Source organism: Parasteatoda tepidariorum, chromosome 9 (genome assembly GCF_982258835.1).
Source record: "Parasteatoda tepidariorum strain Cologne lab strain chromosome 9, Ptep-v5.0, whole genome shotgun sequence".
Lineage (NCBI taxonomy): Eukaryota > Metazoa > Arthropoda > Arachnida > Araneae > Theridiidae > Parasteatoda > Parasteatoda tepidariorum.
This window is the reverse complement of record NC_141763.1, coordinates 39,696,932-39,723,522: the sequence shown is the minus strand read 5'-3', so window position 1 is coordinate 39,723,522 and position 26,591 is coordinate 39,696,932. Positions and strand designations below refer to the sequence as shown.

General features: G+C 29.0%; 1 protein-coding gene and 1 pseudogene across 4 annotated transcripts in view; both read right to left on the bottom strand.

Annotated features, from left to right (window-relative positions):
* Positions 1 to 1,269: 1,269 nt before the first annotated feature.
* The window catches only part of LOC107436122 (uncharacterized), a 44,226-nt gene continuing 18,904 nt past the window's right edge, over positions 1,270 to 26,591 (bottom strand). For all 4 annotated transcript variants that reach the window (XM_087151634.1, XM_043044750.3, XM_087151635.1 and 1 more), the window contains 4 exons: positions 22,239 to 22,451; positions 14,469 to 14,695; positions 12,143 to 12,221; positions 1,270 to 2,992 (listed from right to left, as the gene is read on the bottom strand). In XM_087151634.1, coding sequence (XP_087007760.1) covers positions 2,798 to 2,992; positions 12,143 to 12,221; positions 14,469 to 14,695; positions 22,239 to 22,451 — 714 coding nt within the window. In that variant the 3' untranslated portion in view covers positions 1,270 to 2,797. The remainder of the gene's footprint in view (positions 2,993 to 12,142; positions 12,222 to 14,468; positions 14,696 to 22,238; positions 22,452 to 26,591) is intronic.
* LOC147803977 (uncharacterized) lies at positions 7,681 to 9,132 on the bottom strand (annotated as a pseudogene).

The window sequence follows — 26,591 nt, the reverse complement described above, 5'->3', positions numbered from 1 at the left end:
TGATAATTTTAAAAACTTTGTTTTACAAATGGTCTAAAAAGAAGAAAATAATTCTATTTTTGTCATATCTAAAACAAAATAGATGAATGGAGAAATTTTAATAATGATTATGAAAGTAATGTATTCTAAATTTTTTATTTATAGTCTCACAAAAATCGAATTAAAATAATTAATCCATTAAAAAAACATTTTTTCTAAACATTTTAAGTGGATTTAGATTTCTTCATTATTTTTCTTTATTCAGTTTTGTGTCTACTAGATTATGTTGGAAAAGAATTTATGTCGGCATTGAAAGCACATATCACACACAATAAAAATTTCCAGCACTTTTCTACGATTCAAAATTGTATTTAGAAGCCTCTTGTCATTAAATTATTCACAGCTTAAATTACTTCAGCCTAAATCAATCATAACAGTAACTTTTCCCTAAATTTAATTTTCAAGAATATCACACATGCCAGTGTAATATTTATACTACCCTGTAATATCACACTGAGATGTGGCGCATTATATTTATAATATTTAACAGTTTTTAACACTAAAATTTAACTATATCAAAGTAATATATATATGTATACACACACATATACAGTACAGAACCCGTTATCTGGAAATCAGAAAACCGGAACGAAATTCGATAAATTTTCCCGCCATTTTTTTTAAAAAAATTAATTTTTTTCCCTCATAAGATTTTAGGATTTTTCTTTCTTTTTGGAAAGATGTTTACCTTACTATCATTTTTGAAATAATCATTAGTGTATTACTTCGTTTTTTCTTCTTTTTAAGATTATTTCCAATTATTAATTTTTTTAGTTGGGTTTAAGAATAAAAAAAAAAAAAACGGCTTTTTGTATCGATTCAGAAAACCGGAAAAATCAGTTATCCGGAATAGCGATGGTCCTGATCGTTCCGGATAATCGGTTCCCTACTGTATATAGATACACACACATTCAATCTAAAAAAAAGTTAATGCTTTTCTCTTCCTTTATTTATTTATTATTTTTTTTTGTTAAAAATTACGCATCAAGTCATTATGAGACTTCTCAACTATGAAATTGATCTCTTAAAAACCAAATGTGGAAACTTGTTTAATGATTTTTGGTTTATTAGAACTTAATATAAAAATTAAAGCTTACTATACAGAAATAAAAACAGTGACAGGTTATATATAGTTTAGAAATTAAGTTACAAAATAACAATAACATGTTAATTTAATATAAGTTTTTTATTTCTCTAAATAATCTAAAAAAACAATAAAGCAGGCCACAAAACGTCTCTAGACAATTTATTTTATCAAAATATACACTTTATTAGAGATGTTTTATAGGCAATAACTTTTCTTTTCAAAAACAAAACTAGTTTATTTGAAAAAAATGGATACATATAAAACTTATACACTTCATTTCATAAAAATTATGCTTATTTAATGTGTGTAAAAATAATTGATATCAAACTTTTCATCACAAATTAAATACTAATTAAACTTAATAAGCAAAAAATAATTGAAATTAAAATTTTTAAAAAAAATTAAATTGGAGCAATAGAAATAAAATAACAGAATTCATATAATCTAGAGAATCTATATATTTTGCTCAATGTTATGGAAAATTATGTTTATCCTAATCTAATTTGAAAAATTAAAAATAATTTGATTCTCTAATTATCATGTCTTGACACTTTCTGTAAGTTAACTTCTAGATATCTTTTATGCAAATACTTTTTAATTAATTATTGACATAGAAATCTAGTTTTTGAGTAACTAGCAGATTTGATTAACCTTTAACATAATACAGGAAAAGTAAACTAAAAAGTTGGATACTGGCAGTTGTTTTAATGCTGTAGACAAACTTTATTACCATTGTCCAAAAGAAAACCATAAAATAGCAGAACAAGAATAAAAGCGTTCATGTTATTTACTTTATCTTTTAGCTATAGTTTTTTTTTACTTCACTTATCAAATCATGACTTTACTTTTCAAATTTACACTAATAAAATTATTTAAAGAATAAAACTGTCATAAAGATATTTATTTTTAGCTAAAATACTTTATTTTGACAAACCAAATATTATACAAAAACATATGTGATAGAAATACTTTACATAAGGAAATAATGTTATTCATATGCATTTTTTAAAGTTCTTTCTTAAAACTAAAACAAAATTTTAATTGGATATAATTTTAATGAATATACTCAATTAATAGAAGGGAAAAGTCAATTATTATATTTTTGCATTTGTGATTTTAAAATTATATGATGAAATAATTTTTTTAAATCTATTTTATAATGTTTGTTTAACAAAAATAATTTTAATTAGTTTTCATTCCTTTAAAACTGAAAATAAAATCTAGTATTTACACTTCACAGAAAATAACTAAAATCATTCTTTGATTTACTCATTTACAAAAATATTATTTTAATAATCTGTAATTTTAATGTGAAAATAGCAAAATAATAAGCCCAATAGTACATATATACATACAAAAAGGTGGTACCATTTTAAAGATAACTAATTTAAACAAATAATGATCATTGTTCACTATTATGTCAGAAACAATTTGTTTGAGAGAAAAAAATTTAAATGCAATTTAAGTCATAAAATTCACAAACAAAATTAAAAAAAAACACTTAACAACCAATCAAACTTGCAAAAAAAAATAATAATAATAAGTAGATTACAATATAATAACTTAGGTATATCACAGGAAACAATATCTTTCATGATATTTTGTTAAAAATTATTCTTGTACAGAAAATTATTATTGGCAACATAGCTATCCTAAATGTTAGAAGGCACCTTAACTAGTCTGGTTTTTCGGACAGAAAGGTAAGTGATCATACACAAGATCACCAGACTTAAATATTTCCAAACATAACCAACATAAGTGGCTCTTACAATTCAAACATTCCATGTGATTACAACCTTCAATTTTCTCAATGACCATTTTACAGTTGGGACACTGTTTACATGATTTATTATCTTTCATCCATACCTGTTTTGAAATAAAATACATATTAGTGTAACTAGAATTAAGAGAACTTTATGCAAGAAATTATATTATATTTAATTACTTAACATTAAATCTAATAGTAAAGTTTACATTCATATTTCAAGGAGAATTAAGGGAATATTTTTATTCATCTCATCATAAAAATATTAATAATAATAATAAAAAAAGAGTTCTATCTTTTGGTTCCATTTGCAAAAACTGTAATAGGAAATCAAGATTGAATGAAAATAGAAAGATCAGAGAAATTTTTACCAATAAAAGTCTTACTTTTTCAATTATCATTATTTTCTTTTTTTACAATGTACTCATAATTACATTATTTAACGAGAAAGACATTCCCAGCTCTGTTTTTAAAAAAGCATAAATGGGGAAAAAGCTTTTTATTAATTTTTTTTAATAAAGATTTGAAATGATTTTATTTATAAGTATACATTAATAAAGTCTTATTTTTATTGTATATTATAATGGGTTTGGTGATTGTTCCTCATCCTCAATAAAACATTATGATTATTAATTAAAGCATTTTAAATTTATAGAAAAGTAAGGAGAGATATCCCAAACAAAGTGTCAAATGCATTGCTTCGAAAACATATCTGCATCTAGACGTTCAAAAATATCAATGATTCCTAGATTTAAAAGTTTGTACTTCCCAGAGCACCACTTTTATTTACTATCTTTAGATTTCTAAGAGAGAGTCGCTACAATTTCATTGTAAGAAAAACAGATATTACGAAACCAGGAAAACTTATCTTCAGTTCTATCCATTTATAAAAATGGTAAAAATTTATATTTTAATTAATATTTGCAGAAGTGTTCTATTGAAATGTAACACTAGCAAGCAACCAAGAAAGCAATAGCCACACATTCGTCTGTAATTGCCATCTGATATATTGATATCTATGTAATATACGTCTGTAATTGCCATCTGAACAACTGATGCATAGATTCTTGTGCATTTTGTTTTTAATACTAAATCTAATAAAATTCAAATTAAATAAATAGGATTAACTGTTTAGAAGAAAAGAGGTTTTTATGGTTGAAGATTAAAATATTGATTTATACTAACCCAAGAATAAAAACTACCGTAATTTCGCGCGTATAGTCCGCGGACTATCTGTGTTTAAAATGCGAATTTTTGAAGGTGCGGACTATCCACCAGTGCGGATAATACGGTGGTTGTTCACGGTTAAAATCGTTGAAATTTAAAAGACACGATGTCGCAGGGCTCGAAAAACAGCCCGTCCTCGCCGATCAAAAATTCCGAATCCAACGAATCCGACGTCCGCGCGGACGGCCTTTTTCCTGTTAATGTTCGTGATACATTTTCAATTTTCATTATCTTACAACAGTCCTACAAGTTACAAGGCAGCAAAATGACCCACAATACAGCAACATACTACGCATGTTGGAATTGATGATTTCTCAGTCTGGGAGTACTGCAGCGGTTGAAAGGGGCTTTTCAGCAATGAACTTACAAACAAAAAAAAAAAAAAAACACATTACGTACTGGTCTTAAACAAGAAGCGTTAAACGCAATTATGAACATCTATCTAAATGGAAAACCCCTTTCAGATTTCTGTGCAGAAACCTCTGTAAATCATTGGCTTGATTGTGGAACTGGCAAACGTCATATTCTATTCATTTAAAAAACGCAGTACCCTCGGATAAATTGACATTCCAGATAACTTGACCTTTGTCATTTAAATTATTTCATAACAGAAATACTAGGTTACTACTAGTAACCTAGTATTTCTTTTATTACTGTATAATGTAATCCTAGTAACTACTAATTCATTGAGCTATTTATATAAATGTTTGTAATAAATAAGAGAAAATTATATTTTTATTTATTTAGAAGCTACGCGTTAGTTTCAAAGGAGGACGGGTAAAATTTCTGAGTTTTTTCGAGCCCTGCGCTGTCGTGAACTGCCGATAATCAAATATAAACAGCACGAGACCTTTCTTGGAATCAAAGAGAACTTAATCTCTCTTTCCCTTCTGCCATATGAACAGCTATTGAGTGTAGGAAATGGGCGTGGAGTAGAGAAGCATAAATCAGAAAGGAATGAATGAAGGAAATCAGGGTGGGGCCAGTGATAACGTCAACTGTAAAACAAGCACTCCCCCCCCCTGCTTTTTTCAGGAAATATGTCTCTTCCACTTGTCATGAATGCCTCTCTCCACTCCCCTTTATTCTTCAGCTGCTTGTTAAAAACATGTGAATGCTTGATGAATAAAGGGTGCTGATGAACTTGGAATAACCTTGAATAATCTTATGTTCCAGAAGAATTTCAAACTTTCAACTGAAGGTCAGTGAAGAGGGGAAAAAGCTAAGTGTGTGAGAATTTTAGACAGGGGATAAAAGAAAGACCGTCCTAGGCGGAGTTATTTAAAAAAAAAAAAACCTGATTGGAGAAGCAAAAATAGGGGGAGGAATCGCTAAAAATAGAAACTTGTTTTAAATGCTTGGGAGAGCGCTTTTTATCGTTTTTTTTATTCATTGCTCATATTTCTGTCTGATTTCGACCATCATCCTCAGCTTATTATTATTTTTTTCAAATCGTTGTATCTTCAATTCTGGTGCGTTTTTGTCTTATTAATGCACAGTATTTTGTTTTTCATCTTCATTAACGTTGATCCAACATTATGTCTGTGAAACATCGCCGGAGTTTTACTGCTGAGTTTAAACTCAAGGTAGTTGTGAAAGCTGAAAAAGATGGAAACAGAGAAGCGGGCCGTTATTTTGAAGTGGACGAGAAAGCGGTGAGAAATTGGCGCAAACAAAAGGATGTGTTAAAAAGAATGGGAAGAAAGCTATCCAATCGGCACGGAAAAGTAAAATGGCCAGTTTTAGAGGAAAATTTACTAAGATGGGTTCTCGACCAAAGAAATGCCGGACGCTCCATTTCAACAGTTAAAATCCGTCTCCGAGCGAAGGCCATGGCAGATGAGATGCAGATAACGGATTTCAAGGGAGGAGTAAATTGGGTTTACCGCTTCATGCGTCGTAAAAACTTGAGAGTTCGCAGCAGAACGACAATGTGTCAGGCTGTTCCGCACGATGTAGATGAAAAAAAGCTTCTTTCCTTCAGTTTACAAGGAAAGTTATTGCAGAAGGGAAGTATTCCCTGAAAAATATTATAAATATGGACGAAGTTCCATTAACATTTGATTGTCCACCGAATCGCACCGTCGATACTTGTGGAGTGAAAACAGTATCCATAACAACAACTGGTCAAGAAAAGACCCATTTCACAGTGATGCTCGCCTGCTCTGCTGACGGCACAAAGTTGAAGCCGCTCTTAATCTTTAAGAGAAAAACAATTCCGAAGGAAAATTATCCTCGAAGCGTCGTAATACGATGTAATGAAAAGGGTTGGTGCTACGAGGACATTATGCTCGATTGGTTTCAAGAAGTTTGGAAGACAGGGTGGCCACTCTCCAGATCAAAAAAAATTCCCTGAGTTTTCCAGACTTTCCAGAGTAAATTTCTAAAATTCCAGATACCACAACGCAACATTAACGAGACTTCATAAATTTATTAGCTATACAACAATATACAGTAAATAAAAAAAATATATACTATATATACAGCTGTGTTGCTTTTAAAATGTGTTGTATAAATTTCTTTTACAAATGTGGATACACATTTACAAGATTTGATGACACATTAAAATGAGAAAAAAGTGTAAATGTTCTCTGATAAAACAGGTGTAAAAAGTTAGGCATTTCTAGCACCAAAAAATATATATTAATACACATATTTCTGCTAAAAATATAGATTATTGAAATAGCAGCCATAAAATTTACATATAAAAAAAATAACTGCTGTATACTCAACCATAAAAATAAACTTAAAAATTAATAATAGTTTATAAAAATTATAAAAATAAAAATCTACATTTCAAGGAATTTTAGAAACTTTATTTTGTATAAAATAAAAAGTTGTTATATAAATAGCTTAGTACACAAATTGATCAACTCCATCAAACTAAAAATTTAGAATTGAGATCAAAGTTACTTGTGAAATAAATTATCAATAAATGAAAAGCCAAAAATATTTAGTCATATAATGTTGTTCATTTATATTATCTGCGAAACTTATTTTAAGTATAAATATAAAAAATATACTACCTATATATATATTAATATATTCTTTGACACTGAAGTTTGAGATGTTTTAAAAAGTAGAGTTAATCAAATTATACAGTATAAATAGCTCAACAAGTGAATAATTGAAAGCTTTTAAAAATTAATTTCTTATAGCTTTTAATTGTTCATCAATTAAAGAAGTTTCTAAATAAAATTCAGTCGTTAATTTTTGTTTTTTAGCATGCAATTCTCTTTTTAATTTTTCATTTTGCCTCTTTTCTAACATAACTTTCGTTTTTTCTTCTGCTGCCTCCTTCCTTTTTTCTAATACTTCAATATAACGTGGGTGAGACTGTCTTCCGTAGTTTATCATGGATTTCGTCACAGTTATATTGTTAACATCACCAGCATCCATAACACCATCATGAATTTGCCTTAGAGCAACTAAACTATCTTCATGTTCATTTTTTATTAAACAATCTGAATTAATAGAAAAGACCCTTTCTATAAAAGCACTTCGTGTGACATTATGAGGAGAAAATTAACAAAGGAACGTAAATTTTCTGGTGCGTTGCAAACTTCAAATAGAGAGAAGAAAACATTATCCAGTCGTTTTTCCCTCTTCTCAAATTGCTCCATTTCTTTCTTAACTAAAGGATTCCGAATGAACGTTTTGTAACTATCTTTCACACAGTCAGTCTTGATACCTGATATTCAATTGCTAGATACCAACATTGAAAGGCAAGATGAAAGCCGTTTTTCAGCAATTGCTGTATTTAAAATTACACCAGGATCAAGACAAGATAGCCCCCTTGTTAACTAGAATTTAAAAGGTGATCTTTCTAAAATCTTTTCACAGAACTTTTTATAAGCAATTGCACATTCTTTTCTAAATGAAAATTCTTCAGAAGGTGAAGAATCTTTTATTTTCCTAATTTCATCCTTAACTGCAAAACTGAGAGCAACTTCGTTGATTGGAAGCATATTATCTGCCAATGACAAATCTATTTTTCCTAATTTTGAAGAGTTCTCCACTAAAATATCGGGATTTACAAATTTATCAAGAAGAGATCTTAAAATTTATGTTAAATTAGAGAAAAGTAAAGGAGCTAATGGAGCATCGATCTGAAATTCTGTGAGAAATGTTTCAATAAAAGCAGCTAATGACTGGAAAAATGCCAATTTTGCAGCAAAGAAACTGTCCTTGATACACTCCGCGAGTACACTGAACTTTTTTGAGCCAACATAGATTTTTCTCTCCTTCTTTGCTGCTTTTACAAATTCGAAAATATGAGGCAACATTTCTAATGCCCTCTCAGCAACTTCTATATTTTGAACCCATCGGATTGCACAAAATTTCTTCGGAAATTTTTCACATCCAGTGAAATATATGAAATCAGCTCTATGTGATGGTACATCTTTAAAAATGTAGTATAGCGCCCGTAAAAAGTTCACTACATTCCACCCTGTAGAATTTATTACATTTTTAAACCCACAATGGATTGTATGCAGTCCACAGCTACCTATATCTAACAGCAAAGGATCTTGCGGCATTTCCTCAAGTTCTTTTTTAAGATCATTAAGAAATTTATGGTTGACATTAGGTCCATCCATAGATATTTGAATTATTTTATTTTTATTGATGGAAAATTGGGTAGGGGCTTCTTTGAAATTATCCAAAAAAATCCATTGCTGTTGAATGATCAAGAAATACTGATGTCAAATATCGTGTCTGAACTTTATTTGTATCTTTATTCCAAAGTCGAACACTTACGTCCATTTGTTGTTTCAAAGCGATTTTATTTAGACCTTCATCAAAGCCCATAACTAAATAATCACAGCTAACTATGGTTTTTTGTAATTGCTCCCTATAATCAGGCATGAAAGTGGACAAAAATAAAAAAATCTGAACTTTTACAACGCAGGTCACTGGGAGGAGGGGGGGGGGAGTGCTCTATATGATACTGAGATTTATAAAAGCAACTTTTAATTATGCTGGGAGATTTTTATTCAATATTTAAAGTGGCAGAAGCATTTAGACAGCTAACTTTAAATTTTTCTTAAATATAATTTTAAAATTTTGACCACTAACATATTAAAAAAAATTAAGCAATTATAGGAAGGCACGACTATTAAATTACTTACCAATGAAAAATATATCACATCTTTATAGTAACTAATTCAAGAGAAAACTTACCTCTACTTCTTTCAAGAATCTTGATATTGGATTTTAAAATCGCATGAATAAGAATCACGATTTTGGATTTCAAAATCGCGTGAATATGAATCGCGATTTTGGATTTCAAAATCACGTGAATATGAATCGCGATATTGGATTTTAAAATCGTGTGAATATGAATCGCGATTTCGGATTTTAAAATCGCGTGAATATGAATCGCGATTTTGGATTTTAAAAACACGAAAATACAAAAAACGATATTGGATTTTAAAATCGCGTGAATACAAATCATGATATTGGATTTTAAAATCGCGTGATTATGAATCGTGCGGTTGGATTTTAAAATCGCGTGAATATGAATTGTGCAGTTGGATTTTAAAAACACAAAAATACAAATCACGATATTGGATTTTAAAATCGCGTGAATACAAATCACGATATTAGATTTTGAAATCACGTGAATATGAATCGCGATTTTGGATTTTAAAATCGCGTGAATATGAATCACGATATTGGATTTTAAAATCGCGTGAATATGAATCACGATTTTGGATTTTAAAAACACGAAAATACAAATAACGATATTGGATTTTAAAATCGCGTGAATACAAATCACGATATTGGATTTTAAAATCGCGTGATTATGAATCGTGCGGTTGGATTTTAAAATCGCGTGAATATGAATCGAGCTGTTGGATTTTAAAAACACGAAAATACAAATTGCGATAATGAATTTTTAAATCGCGTAAATAAGAATCACGATGCATAATTTTTAAATCACGTGAATACGAATCGCAGTGAGTAATTTTTAAATAGCGTACAAATACGAAAAACGATATCTGATATTACAACTGCGTGATAACGAATCGCAAAATTGGATTTAAAAATGCGTGAATACGAATCGCTATGTTGGATTTTAAACTCACCTTAATACAAATCGCGATATTGGGTATCAAAAACACTTAAATACAAATCGCGATATTGGATTTTTAAATTGAATGAATAGGAATTGCTAGTACGATTTTTAAGTCGAGTAAAAAAATTGCAACACATAAGTTTTAAATCAGTTAAATACGAAAATCGATTATTGATATTAAAATCGTCTGATTAAAAATCGCGATTTTAGCAGATTCCGGTGCAGTTCCTAATATTTAAAAGTCTGAAAATCAGTCAGACAAAAAAAAAAAAAAAATAATAAAATATCGGCGGTCGAAACGAAACGATTAGACTCCTTTCCACTCTATAGCGGAAGTCGCAGTAATCCGACTATCGTTCGGGCGGCTTAGGTTTCTCCAATAGGACTTCCCAAAAATTTTAGTTTTTGGAACATGGTCGGAAATTTTCAAAATTGGGAGAAAAAAAATCGGATTTCCGCTTTTTCGCGGGGTCACGAAGCGTTCATTGGAGGATAATCAAGTGATGCTTGACCGCGATGAAGCAGATGCCTTTCGCTCCGAAAAACTAAACATAACGGAATGGGAAGAAAAAAACGCCGACGCGCGACAAAATTATTTTCCAGAATCGACGTGAAATTCCCTGAGAATTCCCGGTTTTCCAGTGGTATTTCATAATTCCCTGAGAATTCCCGGTTTCCAGACTGAGTGGCCACCCTGGAAGAAGAGAGAAGGTGCCTTTTTCAATTCCAATGGAGTACTGATTATGGATTCAATGAGGGCACACATAAAGGACAGTGTAAAGGCGGAAGCTAAGAAAAAAAACATCGGTGCTGAACTTAGCGTTATTCCAGGAGGTTTAACAAAAATCCTGCAACCTCTGGATATTAGCGTAAACAAAAGTTTCAAGTCCCACGTACGTGCTTGCTGGGAGAACTGGATGTCGGAAGGTTTACATACTTTCACAAAAGGAGGAAAAATGAGACGTGCTTCATACACTGAAGTTGCCGAATGGGTCGATAAATCCTGGAAAAGTGTTAAAGTGTCAACCATCCGATCGGGATTTATAAAAGCCGGGATTGTTAGTGAAAGCGAGGAAATCTCTGACAGTGAAGATAGTGATGCTGAAAATGAACTTTCGGACACTCTTTCCGAAAATATATTAGAACTGTTTAATTCTGATACTGATGAATCGGACTTTGAAGGTTTTCGTTAATGTAGTAGAATGTGTGATTAATTAAAATATGATTAATTAGTAAGCACTGTTTTTTATTTATATTTAGCGTTTTATTTCAGAAGATATATTAGTAAGTAAGTACTTTTTTTCTATTTATACTTAGTTCTTTGTTTCTAAAATAATTCGGACGTATAGTCCGCGGACTATCCGACGATTTTTGAAATTTTTCTACTATAAAATCGGACCTGCGGACTATACGTGCGAAATTACGGTATTAGTGTTATTGACATAGCAATTGTTAGGTGTATAAATTAAACTGCATTTTAATACATAATTTTTAAGCTGTTTTGAATGTTTCTGTTTTTGTCTTATCCAATTTTAAGCACAAAAATACAAAGGGAATAGTACCTTCAAATGCCTGGATAACAATGTCAGACATGCGAATAGGTAAATAGAAAACTGCATTTTTTATAAATAATAAATTCTTAACCAAACATTTCCAAAAGATGTTCCATATAACCCAAGAGTACTATGAAAGAATTAAAGGGGTTAACCAGGAATTTTTACATTTATATCCATCAATAATTTATGAACTTGTCTATGTAAATTTCCAATGATGAAAGGTAGCAAAATATGGGTAAATTTTTTTTTTCATTAATGATCTATTGAATAAATTAAAGAAAGGATAGGCATTTACAAAAAATTCCATAAACATTCTTCAACGAGAAAATGGAAATCAAAATAATATCATTGAAAGGATATTAAGATAAAACTAATGGCAAATAAATTACTTTTAAAGAATAGTCTTCATCCTCTTTTGAATTCTGGTAAATATCACAGTTCATGCCCTTATGGGAGAATGTTTGACAACTGTAAATATACATGCATATAAATATATTGAATAGTTATATAGTAAAATATTCATAACAGAAATCACTCATGTTAAAACAATTAATTAGTTCACTATAACTATAAATGCATTTTTTAATTTGGCCAAAATAAATTTGAAATGTTTTTTCTGAAACTTGAAAAAAATATTGAAAATTATTTTTTATTGTTGCTACAGTAAAATTCACATTTAACCCTTTGAAGCACAGTGGTACGACAGCGAAACCGCACTTTTTAAAAAATTATTCCTAGCGGCACAAAGGTCAATCTCCGAAACCAATAATATTAAAGTATTATTTTATCTTTACTAAACATCACCAGATAGCAGCACTACACTTAGATTATATCTTCCTTTGAAAAAAATAAAAAGTTTTCAAGGCCCTTTTTCATTACTACAAGTTTTTTTTTTTACTCAATAAAATACAAAAAAAGTTTGAAGCATATCACTCAGATTTGTTGTTTATGAGCTTCTTTTGACACACAAATTTTTCCCAATAAAGATTCCTCAGAAAAGTATTTAATTTTTACCTTTATATTTTTTGGTTTCAGAGTGAAGCCACTGTGCCCCTAGAACATTATATCCACCAACACGAGTCTTTATACTTTTTCCCCCTTCCTTCACTCAGATAGTGAAGTGGGTAAAAATTTATTAGGGTTTTTTCTTCATGGGGCTTATAAATGGGGAGCAATGTGTCTCTTATCTATTTCTATTGAAAATAAAGTCTATTACTTCAAATTTCTTATCTGAAACAAGTTAATTCTGCTCATTTGAGTTCTTTTTGAATAAGCGAACAGTCGTATTTAGTTGATGCTATAATATCTATTTTCTACTATTAAAATTTTTCTGCATTTTATTTGTCTTAAAAATTAAGAATTTAAATTTTTTATTATTATTATTATTTATTTATATTGTTGATTTTCAATTAAGATAATCAATTTCAATTCAATGATAATCAATTCATTTTATTTCATATTTTATTTTTATTATTATACATTTTATTTTTATTATTATATATTTCTGTACTATTTATTTTATCCTGATATTGTATAATATATATTATATTTTACTTAGAATATTTTTTGTGTTTGAAATTCATGCGTTTTATTTTTCACTAATATATATTTTATTATATACTATTTTTGTATTATATTATATTTGTTAAAGCCTTTTTTGGTCTTTAAAATTATATAAATAGTTTTAGTACTTTAAGTTTATTGTTTGATTTCTGAAAAGTGAAAATTTATTGTAAAAAAAGTTAAAAAAGATAATATTTTTTTTTCATATGAAAATGTTCTATGTGGACACTGGTTAACCACCGAAACCACCACCCCCTGTGTGGTGCAATGAATCAGAATTTTTTTTAAATGTCATTTTCCCATTCTTAGATCCTAAGCATCATAATTAGTTTCTCAATTTTAAAAAAATATGAAAATTTATGTTCGTGTGCCTCAAAGGGTTAACGCCACTCATGAATAATGATTTCCTGCTTTTAACGTTCTTCAGCTAGGTTGCCTTTTATCTCCTACAACAATAATGTAAAAAAATTCTGGTACTTAGAGCATCCTCTAATACTATTTCCCTAAATACTGATGTTCCAAGTATTAGTGTATGAATAATAGTAAGTACTATCCTTTTATACCGACAGATGGCGGACGGTGATGTATAATTACGTTGAGTACGATATGGTTTAATGACACAAAGAGGTTGTGTAAGTTCTGATTGATAGCAGTCAATCATTCAGTCGCATTCCAATTTGTTTGATGCATTATTTGTAATAAAAGTGTTATAAAATATGTAGAATGGATAACACAACTAACTGACACTAACCTGCATTCCCCATAAAATAAACAAAACATGCACAAGTCATTTTTCATATTTTGTTGTACAATTGGAATTGTCGCAAAATGCATTGTGTACAAAGAAGAATTGCATTTAAAGTCGCATTAGAAAAAATTTTTACAACAAAAAAATCGAAAGAACATGGATTAAAATTAAATTTATCAAAATTTTTTCAAAACGAAATTAATTTCTCAGAGCACAAAATTGACGCAAATGAATTGCATAAAATTGATGAGTAAATTTCAGCTATATTCAATGCAACTGTTCCAAAAAATGTTCAGGAAATTATAAGTTTTTTTAGGTTTAGTGTATTTTTATGAACGAATGAATTTATGAATGAATGAACACATGAATGAATAGGTTCTTAAATATAATAATAAAAAACTTACTATGCACAGATGTCATTTAAACAAGCAGGACAATTGTAAACAATATCACTTTTTTTTGAAACTCGATAGACAGTAGGACAATCTGGGGAGTGACAATAGCTGATCTGACCAGCATGAGTACTAACATGATGTTGAAGAGCTGCATTTTGAAATTCCCGTCTGAGCTTTTCACCTCCAAGAGACAAAATTCTATTGATGTCAATAAGGAAAAATGGTTGTCCACAATTCTGTAAAGAAAAATATACAAATAATATGAAAATTTAGTTAGTAGCAGCTAAATCCTACAAAAAGTATAAAAAAAATTTCTTTATTAATATATTATTAGAATACAAAAATATTCCTTATAAAACAACCTCAAAGAAAATAGATTTTAACATGTAGTTTAAAGAAGGAAGAAAACAAGCTAAGTATCTCAAAAAATTTCTTTTACAAAGTGTGGGATGACATATATAATATATTCCATTCAGTCCTCTTGCTGACATTTTTTGGCCTTATTTTTAACCTGTGCAGTGTCACAGTTATATTTAAAAATTCATGCAATTTAATCACCTAGCGACCGTCATTGCTTGCAAATTAATGATTCAGTTGAGAAATTCTCATACAAATATGATTGTTTTGTTATCCAAATATGATTGCAGTATAGTTAGTCTTTCTGCAGATTATAGTAACATTATAGTTTATTAAAATAATAATCCTTTTTTAGCAAGCATCAAGTTAAACACTAATTAGAGTGATTCTTAGAGAAAATAAAATTTTTAGAACTCCATATCCAACTTTCTGTAACATATTTACTACTAAATATACTAATTTTCTTTACACAGGGTTGCCACAGTAAAAAATGAACAAAAATAGTTGCTTTTAGTAGCCTCAAGCATGAAAATAGTTGCCTAAAACTATGAAAATAGTTGCCTGAACAGGAACAAAAATTTATCAGAAATAGTAGCCAAATAACTAAAATTATAGCTTAATTGTCAAATACTATTATTAGGACTGGGTGATGTCAGAAATTTTAAATTGTGATACATCGTCAGTTAGACATCCCGATATAGTGATGTATCGCAATTTAGCATTTATTCAAAAATTACCTATGGGAAATCTTTAAATTAATCAAAAGGAATAAATATAGTACAAAAGAAAATATTAATTCTAAACATATTTTACTATGACATCAATATCATTGTTTAATTCTTTCAATTAAATTAATAAAGAAGTCAAAGTAAATGCAAACCCAAATTTCATTTTTCTTAAATTAAAAATGATTTAAGATTCATTGGTTTAAAAATAATAATACTGTAACAAATTATTTTACATACATGAAGTAAAAATTAAAAGAAGAAAAAAAAAAAACAAGGAAATGTTCACTTTAGAAAAAAAAAATTTTTTTTTTATTCCTTCTTGAAAAAAAAAACATGCTTTTGAAACATCATTAGCCCCTTTTTTATTTACTTATTTGAAATAATAAAAAGTAGTATTAACTAATGGTCAAATTGTGTACTTAATAAATGTAAATATATTTTTACTTATTTATTATTATTTTCATTTTTGAAAATAAAATCAACTAAAGATTTATTTGTTTAAAAATGATACTGACTATCAAGCAAATTATAAAACAAACAAGTATTGAAAGAATTTTAATAAAAATTTTAAAAAAATACTTCAAGTACTAATGTTAAATTATTAAAAACTTCAAAACATTACTAAACTTTTCATTTAATTAAAAAAAAAATTGTTTTAACTAATAGGCAAATTTTTTTAAAACTTTGCCTTCATTTTCTCAAAAATAAAAGCAATTTAAATAAAGGCAAGCTTTGTTTTAATTTTTTTATAATTAAAAACGACTGAGCATATATTGGTTCAAAAACAATCAAATTATTATACTTAACTACATTTAATGAATTTAAAAAAACAAACTTTTTACAACAAAGTTAAATACAAAATACCCCTATGAAACTGTATCGCTTAAAATAATAAACTGAAAAAAATCAATGATTTGATCTATTGAGTTTAGAACGAAAATTTAAGATAACAGCGATTGTGCAGCAATCGCAAAGTAACAGTAGGTCTACTAAAAATAATTGACAAGAATCGTTAAATCCAGACAGAAAAAAAATGGTATGAAATAATGCAGAACGAAACGATCGTTGCAAAAGTCTCATTGAAAATAATTTACAAGAAACCCGACAATTATTTCCGACAAAATAAAATGCACAACGATCGCAAAATTACTTAAGTCCCATTGAATAGAATAATCTTCAAAAAACGCAAAATCCCAAAGATAAAAATGGGCATAAAGAAACTATACATTGCGTTCTATATTACAACGCTGATCCTCGCACGAAACCGGGAGTTCTGATTCAATTCAATCTTCGTCATTCAACATCACAAAACTAACATCATTTTAATAGCAAAACACAATCTACATCCTTGCAGCTAGACAAAATCAAAATCGTCTTCGTTAGTGCGGTAGCAGCGTTAGCCTAGTCAACCATCTTTGCATATTAAATCGCTAAACCACGATTGTAATCTAATTCCGGAGGCTTAAATCAGATTTCTGATGTATCGCCTAAAACTAAAGTCTCTACATCGGCCTACTGATATATGCGTTAAATCGATATTTCGCGATACATCGATTTATCGCTCAGTTCTAACTATGCTCCAATTTAAAAAAAGTTTTGTACAAATATAAAAGGTATACATATTAGAAAATAGGTACCTAAATAAAAGTCTAATTACAATAAAATATTAATGTTAATAGAAGGAAAAAACAATTAAAAATAACAAAACTGCCCCTCAGAGAGAGCATATAACAAGTACTTTATTAAATCCAATGGAAATTTAAATTTATGGCTCTTTGGAAATAAATGATTGTATAAAAGTTTGCTTTCTTCAGGGTTGCCACAGCAAAAATAGTTGCTTTTAATAGCCTCAAGCAGGAAAATAGTTGCCTAAAACTATGAAAATAGTTGCCTGAGCAGGAACAAAAATTTATCAAAAATAGTAGCCAAATAACTAAAATTATAGCTTGATTGTCAAATACTATGATTAGGATTGGGTGATGTCAGAAATTTGAAATCGTGATAAATCGTCCGTTAGACATTGCGATATAGCATATGTTCAAAAATTACCTATGGCAAATCCTTAAATCAATCAAAAATAAATAAAAAAGAATAAATCTATTACAAAAGAAAATATTAATTCTAAACATATTCCACTATGACATCAATATCATTGATTAATTTTTTCAATTAAAATAATAAAGAAGTCAAAGTAAAAGCAAACTCAAGTTCTATTTCATTTTTCTTAAATTAAAAATTATATAAGATTTATTGGTTTAAAAATAATAATAATACAGCAACAAAATATTTTACATACATGCATTAAAAATTAGAAGAAAACGAAAGTAGAAAACAAACAAAAAAAACTTTCACTTTCAAAAAAAAAAAATTTTTTTAAATTATTTGTTGATAAAAAAAACATGCTTTTGAAAGATCATTAGACACTCTTTTATTTAAAATAATAAAAAGTAGTATTAAGTAATTATTAAATTCTGCACTTAATAAATGTAAAAATATTTTTACTTATTTATTATTATTCTCTTTTCTGAAAATAAAATCGACTAAAGATTTATTTGTTTAAAAATGATACTGACTATCTAACAAATTATGAAACAAACAAGTATTGAAAGAATATTAATAAAAATTTAAAAAAAAAAATATTTTAAGTACTAATGTTAAATTCTTAAAAAGCGTCAAAACATTACTAAGCCCTTTATTTAACGAAAAAAATATATTTTTTTAACCAATAGCCAAATTTTTTTAAAACTTTATTTTCAGTTTCTCAAAAGTAAAAGCAAATTAAATGAAGGTAAGCTTTGTTTTAGTTTTTTTATAATTAAAAACGACTGAAAACTTATTGGTTTAAAAATAATCAAATTATTATACTTACCTAGATTAAATAAATTTAAAAAAACTAACTTTTTATACAACAAAGTTAAATACAAAATACCCCTATTAAATTGTATCACTTAAAATGAAAAACAATAATTGAAAAAAAAAAAAAAACAATGAAGAATCTTTTTTTTATTTATTTATATTTTTTTTTCATTGATCAATTGAGTTTAGAACGAAAATTTAAGATAACCGGGATTGTGCAGCAATCGCAAAGTAACAGTAGGTCTACTAAAAATAATTGACAAGAATCGTTAAATCCAGATAGAAAAAAAAAAACTGGCATGAAATAATGCAGAAAGAAACGATCACTAAGTAGCAAAAGTCTCACTGAAAATAATTTTCAAGAAACCTGACAATTATTCCCGAAGAAATAAAATGCACAACAATCGTAAAATGACTTAAGTCCCATTGAAAATAATCTTCAAAAAACGCAAAATCCCAAAGACAAAAATGGACATAAAGAAACTATGCATTGCTTTCTATATTACATGATCCTCGCACGAAACCGGGAGTTCTGATTCAATTCAACATCTCAAAACTAATGTCGTCTTTATAGCTAAACGCTTTCTACATCTCTGCAGCTAGACTAAATCAAAATTGTCTTCGTCAGTGCTATAACAGCATTAGCGTAGTCAAGGATCCGTGCATATTAAATCGTTAAAACCATGATTGCAGTCTTATACCAGTGGCTTAAATCAGATTTCTGACGCATCGCCTAAAACGAAAGTTACTATATCGGCCTACCGATATATGCGTTAAATCAATACTTTGCGATACATCCATTTATCGCCCAGTCCTAACTATGCTGCAATTAAAAAAAAGTTTCGTACAAATATAAAAAGGTTAAAGGTCAGAAAATAGGTAACTAAATAAAAGTCGAATTATAATAAAATATTAATGTTAATAGAAGGAAAAAACAATTAATTAGAACTAAACAGCCCTTCAGAGAGTAAAAATAACAAGTACTTTACTAAATCTAATGGAAATTTAAATTTTTGGCTTTTTGGAAAGAAATGATTGTATAAGAGTTTGATTTATTTTATTAACAATTTAGTTTATTTTTTGTTCATTTGTTTCATGCTCTTTTTCTCTTTGTCGTAATTGCAGACTACCTTCAATCATGCCTTGTGCAAGTCTAATTCCTTGCATATCTTTAGTCAAAGGGCTTCTTTAAGTCCTTCATTCACTTCTTCTGACAACCTGTCAGCGGTTTCTTTCAGTGGGGGTGAAATAACAAGGGAGAGGTTAGCGTGATGACGTCACTGAGTACTACGCACATGCTAGGCGGCAATGCGTACGTGTTACCAAGGGGTCTGAAAAGTAACTTTCATTTTTGCAAAAAAACTTCGCTAAGATTAAAAAAGTCTCCCAATAGTCGCCTACTCCTGAAAATAGTTGCTTTTTTAGCCTTTTCAGGCAAAAAAGTCGCCATAGTTGCCTAAGGCCAAAAATAGTAGCAAATAGTCGCATTTTAGTAGTCTGTGGCAACCCTGTTACATAACTTGATACATACAATACTAATTACAATTAACTATTCCTTATTCTTTTTTAATTAACTTATTCATTCAATCATTTTCGTTTCATCTTCTGAATCATTCACATTATTTAATAGGCTGGATTACAGGAATTGTATTATTTATAGGCATTCATCTTCAGGAAATATGAATAAACTTTAGCTTTAAAGATTAATATATAACACTTCATCTATAGCATTACACAAGTTGAAAGTGAACATAATTTATTCTAATAAATAAAATAATTCAAGATCTTTTTTCATAAAATCAACAAATGAGTTATTTAAAATGTACCCAACACAATGGGCATCAAATCCTATTTAAAAATATACTTCTCTAAATGCGACCGTTTTTAACACAGTTGCATTCTAAGATGATTAGAAAAAAGTGCATGCCTCCTTTATGTATAAGTTATGCTATCTTTTAGATATCAATGCATACTGTTGAACTCAAAAGTGTGTTGATACTTCAAATGGGAATTAAATATATGCAAATCTGTTAATAATCTGACAGAAAATTATTTTAGCTTCTAAAAGCAATTTCTTTTTCTCTTTTCTTTTTTTACTCTAATCAGGAAGGGGGAAAAAAACTATATCAATATGTATGTGCTAGGTATGACTATGCTTAAAGAGGTCATAGGTTTTAAACGACAACAGTAGTCATCCATGTCCTGTAGCGCTGAAAGCCTGTACTGCATATCAATACATGAATATCTTGGCATAAGACTGTCTGAAACAGAAAAATTAAAGTATTAAAAGTGTGATATTATCAAGTTTTTGACCTTTTTGTATGAATATTCATTTAACACTTCAAAAATACTCTTTATGCTACTCAGTAGCAATGACATCTTAGATGGGATATTTTAAATTTTACAAAAATCAATGATTTTTATATGCTGCGGTAGGAAAGTCATGCTTGAATAATAAATTGTCAGGCACTAAAGCTTGCTGTACCTTTTGAATTTTATTTGACAACTTATAACAGTAAATGCCAGGAACAGCTTCATAGGCTTTTGTTTGGCTTACTTGGAAAGAGATTACATATCCAAATGATATCGATGAGTACTTTGAATTAATTGATTAGCATCAATTACAAAATAATTTATTAAAAACTTATGACAGAATTTCAACTCATGACCATCTCAACTTGTTAAATGTAATTTGTTTAAAAATATATAAACATGCATATATCCATCCAATCTTTTGATGTTCAAATATCCATCTTACTTAAAACAAAATCCATTAACGATCACAATGGTTTGTCTCGCTCTGCTATAGGTATCATACTATCTCTTTTTCCTTGGCTAATGTAAAATTCTTGTTGAAAAAGTATAAAAACACACAATTTTGAGTTTTTTTTCCACTGCACAATTACCCTTGAATAATACAACTCTTTACAAATTCAAATAATATTCTTTTAATTTAAAGATGCTCTTTTCCTCTTGACGAAACTCAACCATCAAAAATGTGTGGACGATGAGAGAAAGTTTAATGTACTTTTTATAATTTTGATTTTATTTACACAAACAATCTAAATATAGATTTTTGTTTACTATAGTTGGTAAAATCTTTCTAAGTATGGTAAAATACAAGATCATTTCCCAGAAAGGTGATATTTTATAATCATTACAGGACCTATTCTAAATTCAATACAATCTATAATTAAAAGATACAAAATAATTACAAGTAATTAAAAAAAATTTAATAATTTCTTTAAAAAAAAAATTTGCTTTTAAAAAAGATCTTGAAAAGTAAAAAATTTCGAAAAAAACATACCAAATTTAGATGTTTATCAGAATTATAACTTGCATAATTGCATTACCAGGGTCTAGGTTTTTCTGAAAGGTACCTGTTTTGTGAAAATTTAGACATAATTTGTGAATATTAAAAATTATATTAAAAAATCTACACAAAAAAATGGTAAAAATATGGATTTATCGTTTCTTACGAGATAAAAAAATAAAAGTGAAAGAAAAAGTATTTTGTGAAACTACCATTTTCCCTAAAGTTGAATTTGTGAAGGTACCGCTAAACGGTAGTAAATTTGGCTTGGACAAACCCCTGATTATTTAATATATTTCTGGAAATTCATTTATCATGTATCTAAAAAAATTTAATGACTGTAACATATAAAATACTTCTTTCAAAATAAATGGTGAAGATGATACTTACTTTATATCTTATATATTTATTATAAAAACTTTTTAAAACTGTCCAATAACATGCTAGTCAAAGAAAAATAATTTGTCCGAATTAAAAAATTACATGAATCTTACAAATTTGTGAAAAATTAGAGACAAAATATACCTCTTGAGCACAGGTAACAGGAATAATCTTGCTTTCTAGTTGTAAAAGTAGACAGGATTTGCAGAAGGAATGACCACAGTTTTCAAGTCTATAATAATCAAATTTTACAGGATCTAGACATATAGCACACATACCAAATCCAACATCATCATCCGTTTTCTTCGGTTTAGTTGTATAAAGCTTGGCACAAATATTTTCTAAATGTTCATCAACCTTAGAATTTGATATTAAAAAATTAAGATAGATAATTATAGACAATTAAAACAGATAATTATATAAGAGATAACTGTTTATGTTTTTCAAAGTTGTATTTTAACAAATACAAACACATACTGTAAAATAAAATAATTAATTATAAAAAAATGGTAATAACTTATTAGTGAAAATCGTTTACTTATTTTTGATAAATACTCTAAGAATATTGCTAGTTATCAAAAGTCTTGATGCAGAATATTAAAAACAATTCTACACTTCAGATAATAGTTAATCATCACCCCCGTGGCAGAAACACGGCGACACAGCGACATTGTCGCAGAAAGCGACTGAGTTCTTGCAGAAAGAATTTTTTTATTTGGGAAATAAAAATTTTTGGTTTGCCATAAACAAAAGTTCTCAAAATAAATTCTGCAGAAACAGAAGCTGTTTTACCAACAAAAAAAAAAACATTTTCTTCAGAAACAAAAAATTTCTGCAGAAGCAATAATGGTTCTGCAAAATTTTTTTCTTACAGAATTGTTTTAAATATTTTTTTTCCTAGCGTACCGCGGAAGGAGAAAGCGCTCGTAATTCTCAGTTAATCTCCAACACAAACAGTTACTGGATAAAAAGGGGAGATTTATTTTCCCCTTTATTAAGCTATTTTTGGAAATTTGCCAACTTCGGCCTCTATCGCTGGCGCAGTAATTTGCTTTGTGTTTTTTTATGAGACCAGAGCATTTTATATTTTTTGCACTTATGTGGAAAATTTCAGCGTAAAAAGATTCTTTTTTTAAAAAAATCATGTCTAGCGAAAAGGTTATTTGTTGCAATTGTGAAGCCACAATAGTTAAAACAAATTTGAAAACTGATTTATTAAGGTGGCATTCCGAAAAAGAAATAAGATGGAAGTCGACAACATCTAAAAATGCCTATATGCTTTGAATTAAATCGTCGATAAAAAAAAAAAAAAAACGCAATCTAACGATAAATGAAATAAAGCCTGAAAGATATCTCACTATCTACGATTTTTTAGCATGCGAATGAAAACCAGATTGGTGAAAAATATTTACTGGTCACTTTCAAATAGGTTTCCATACGCATGCGAAAAAAAATCGCATCCAATGAATATGGCTCTAATACCGATGTTTCAGTACTGATAAAGACTATTTCGTTTCGAGATGTTGAATAGACCTGAGCATATTGAGTCGGAAACTGCTTCTGCATACTTCGTGTGGAATCAGTGCTATATATTTACACAATACAGTGCGAAATCACAAGCGCTGTGTATTTTTTTCGTTCTGAACTTAATCTGATCACGAAAAAAGTTTTATTTACCTCCTTTTTTAAAAAAAAAATCTTTCAATAAGTCAGTACAATATTAATCGAATCTAATTAATTAGATAAAATTAATTAGATGTAGAAAAAATTGAAACAAACATTGCTTTAATTTTTTTGCTTTTAGAATTCGGTTATAGTCAATACTATTTTATTATTTTGATTACTCAACTTCAATATTAATTTTTTCACTTGATTTGTTTCTGTACCTGATATAACTACTATAGTGAAACATTAAATCATACTGTTTTAAACTGATACTTCAAATTCAGTTATCTTGTTTTATAAATTTAATCTTTTTGTCCATTCTTAGCTATTTCTATAAGTTCTATCTTATTACAGGTTCTGGGTAATCTTTATTTATGCTCTAGTAAGCATTTTTGTCTGCAGATCTATACATTTATAACTTTTCGTTATTATCGAAGATTATGCAAATTTATACTTAAACAATTTAAACTTATTAAGAAATGTAAACTTATATCATGAAATTAAGAAAAAAAATCTACACAGTTTTATTCTATGCATGTAGACTTATTTTATAAACACGAATTTCATCTATTATTATAAATTCATTACACATACATTTATAACGATAAAAATATCTTGCAGAAAGATATTGGTTCTAATAAGGTTTGTCGCAGAAAGTCAGAAAAAATTCTGCCACAGGGATCATCACTAAGCTAATAAGAAGTAGAACTAATCAAATTTTATTTATTGTAATTGTACTTCTTCACTCCTTAGTAATTTTGATTTCTGATAGTTTGTTCAGGAACACAAAATAAATTATACAAAGCAAAATAAGTGAAAAAAATTCATTAAATATATATATATATATATATATATACATTTTGTAACAATTTTAAAGCAAATTGGAATTCGAAAGAAATTTGTGTTAAGTATACAATTAAAATTAGTCCATTCGACATCTAAATTTTAACTATGTAATTTGCATTTCTAGGAGATGCAGGGGCCTGCATGTATTTTTACTACACGCTGAAGTTAATTCTTGAGCAAATTATAATCAAATGCTAAATATTTTTGTTCCACAGCAGTAAATTTTTTTTTAATATACATCTTCGTAATTTTAAGTTTCTTAAAACTATAGTTATTATGCATGTTACCAAAATGTAAGTCGAATATCCAAACTGCAATGGTAGCAACTCTTATGATTTTTTGAAAGAAAGAAAATATATTAACATGCTTTCAAGGAAGGGTTATTAAGTAAAGACAACTAAATGTGCACCAATCTTTATAACTGAATTCAGATTGCACATTTAGGGTGGCACCACAGTTTCGACACCAACTGTCTGAAATCACCATCATGTTGTGGATCTGTGTGCTCACTGACTAATGCTTTGTGCCAAGTTAACAGCAAGGCAGGGTCGCATCCCTAGGGAGTGGGCAACAGAGCATTTGAACTGGAGGAGAAATGAATGGTGCAATATTCTTTTCTCTGACGAGTCTCATTTTTCTGTTCATCCTGATAATAGACATATTTTCATCTGGAGGGAACATGGCACTAGAAACAATCCTTTGTTCGTTTACGAAAGAGTAAGATTTGGAGGTGGGGGAGTGAGGATCTATACTGGCATCTTTATTCATGGGCACACCGATTTACATATCACTCTGACTGCTCGTCGATTTAGGGATGAGATTCAGACACCAATTGTAGTTCCTTATGCTGCAGCAATTGGAGATGACTTTATGTCAATGGACGCCAATTGCGGGACACATCGTGCTAACTGGGTGAATTATTTCCTTTTGGAGGAAGGAATCATACAAATGGATTGGCCAGCTTGTATTCCAGACATAAACCCAATCGAGCATGTTTGGGACATTTTAGGCAGACGAATTGCTGGTCGCCAACCACCCCCACAAATTCTCCAAAACTGGAATGAGCTATTCTGGAGGAGTGGGACAGAATATTCCGAGTCCCTCATTAATAGCTCAATGACTCAAAGATGTTCAACGTTGATGGTCGTTTGGGAAAACCATACCCCCAACTAAATATAATTTTTTTTTTAAAGAAACGCCTTTTTTCATTTGTTTTTCTTATATGCACAAATTACGTTTTTTCTTTTGTACCCAAATGCTAAATGAAATGCATTCTCAAAAGTAACACAAATCTCAAGAAATTGTCGCCCCACAGTTGCCAGTCAAAAAGGAGGGGACGTAATTGTTCGATAACACATTGCACAAAGCAATAGGGCCACTGGAAACAAAGCATTGTTCGCCGTTTCAGGGTGCAATATTTCTTGATAGTTGAGTGTTTTCGTGGGCAGTAGAGTCGGACAGTGAACTAAAAAGTATGGTCTTTTTCAGGACTCATTCAGAAAAAGAAGAAAACAGAAAGAAAAACAGACTTCGTCATCCGTTTGGTTAACAGCAAACTCAGCTAATTAAGGGTCTACTTGTACTTACATAATTCTTATGAAATTGCTTCATAATCTGAACTTGAAGCGCCCACACATTTTACCTGAATTTTATTAAATAGCTTAATTTTTTACTCTAAATTCTTTTATGCTTTATTTTAAATACATCAGAGGTTGTGTTCACTGTCGCTCACCAAATTCAGGAATTGTTTTGCAATTCTTTTCAGATAACTTTCCTGACAAGATTTTTTTACATTTTATAGATCAGAAGTCGCAATAGAATAAAGACTGAAACTGCTTGAAGACTGAGGCACTTAATATTTCATTAGAGTTTTCATTAATTGAGCTCTCCTCCCTGAATTGAGTTAGACATCAGGACCACAATTGACAAATAACAATTTAGAGCCAAAAGACACAGGTACATAAACACAAAGTGGTAAAAGTATTT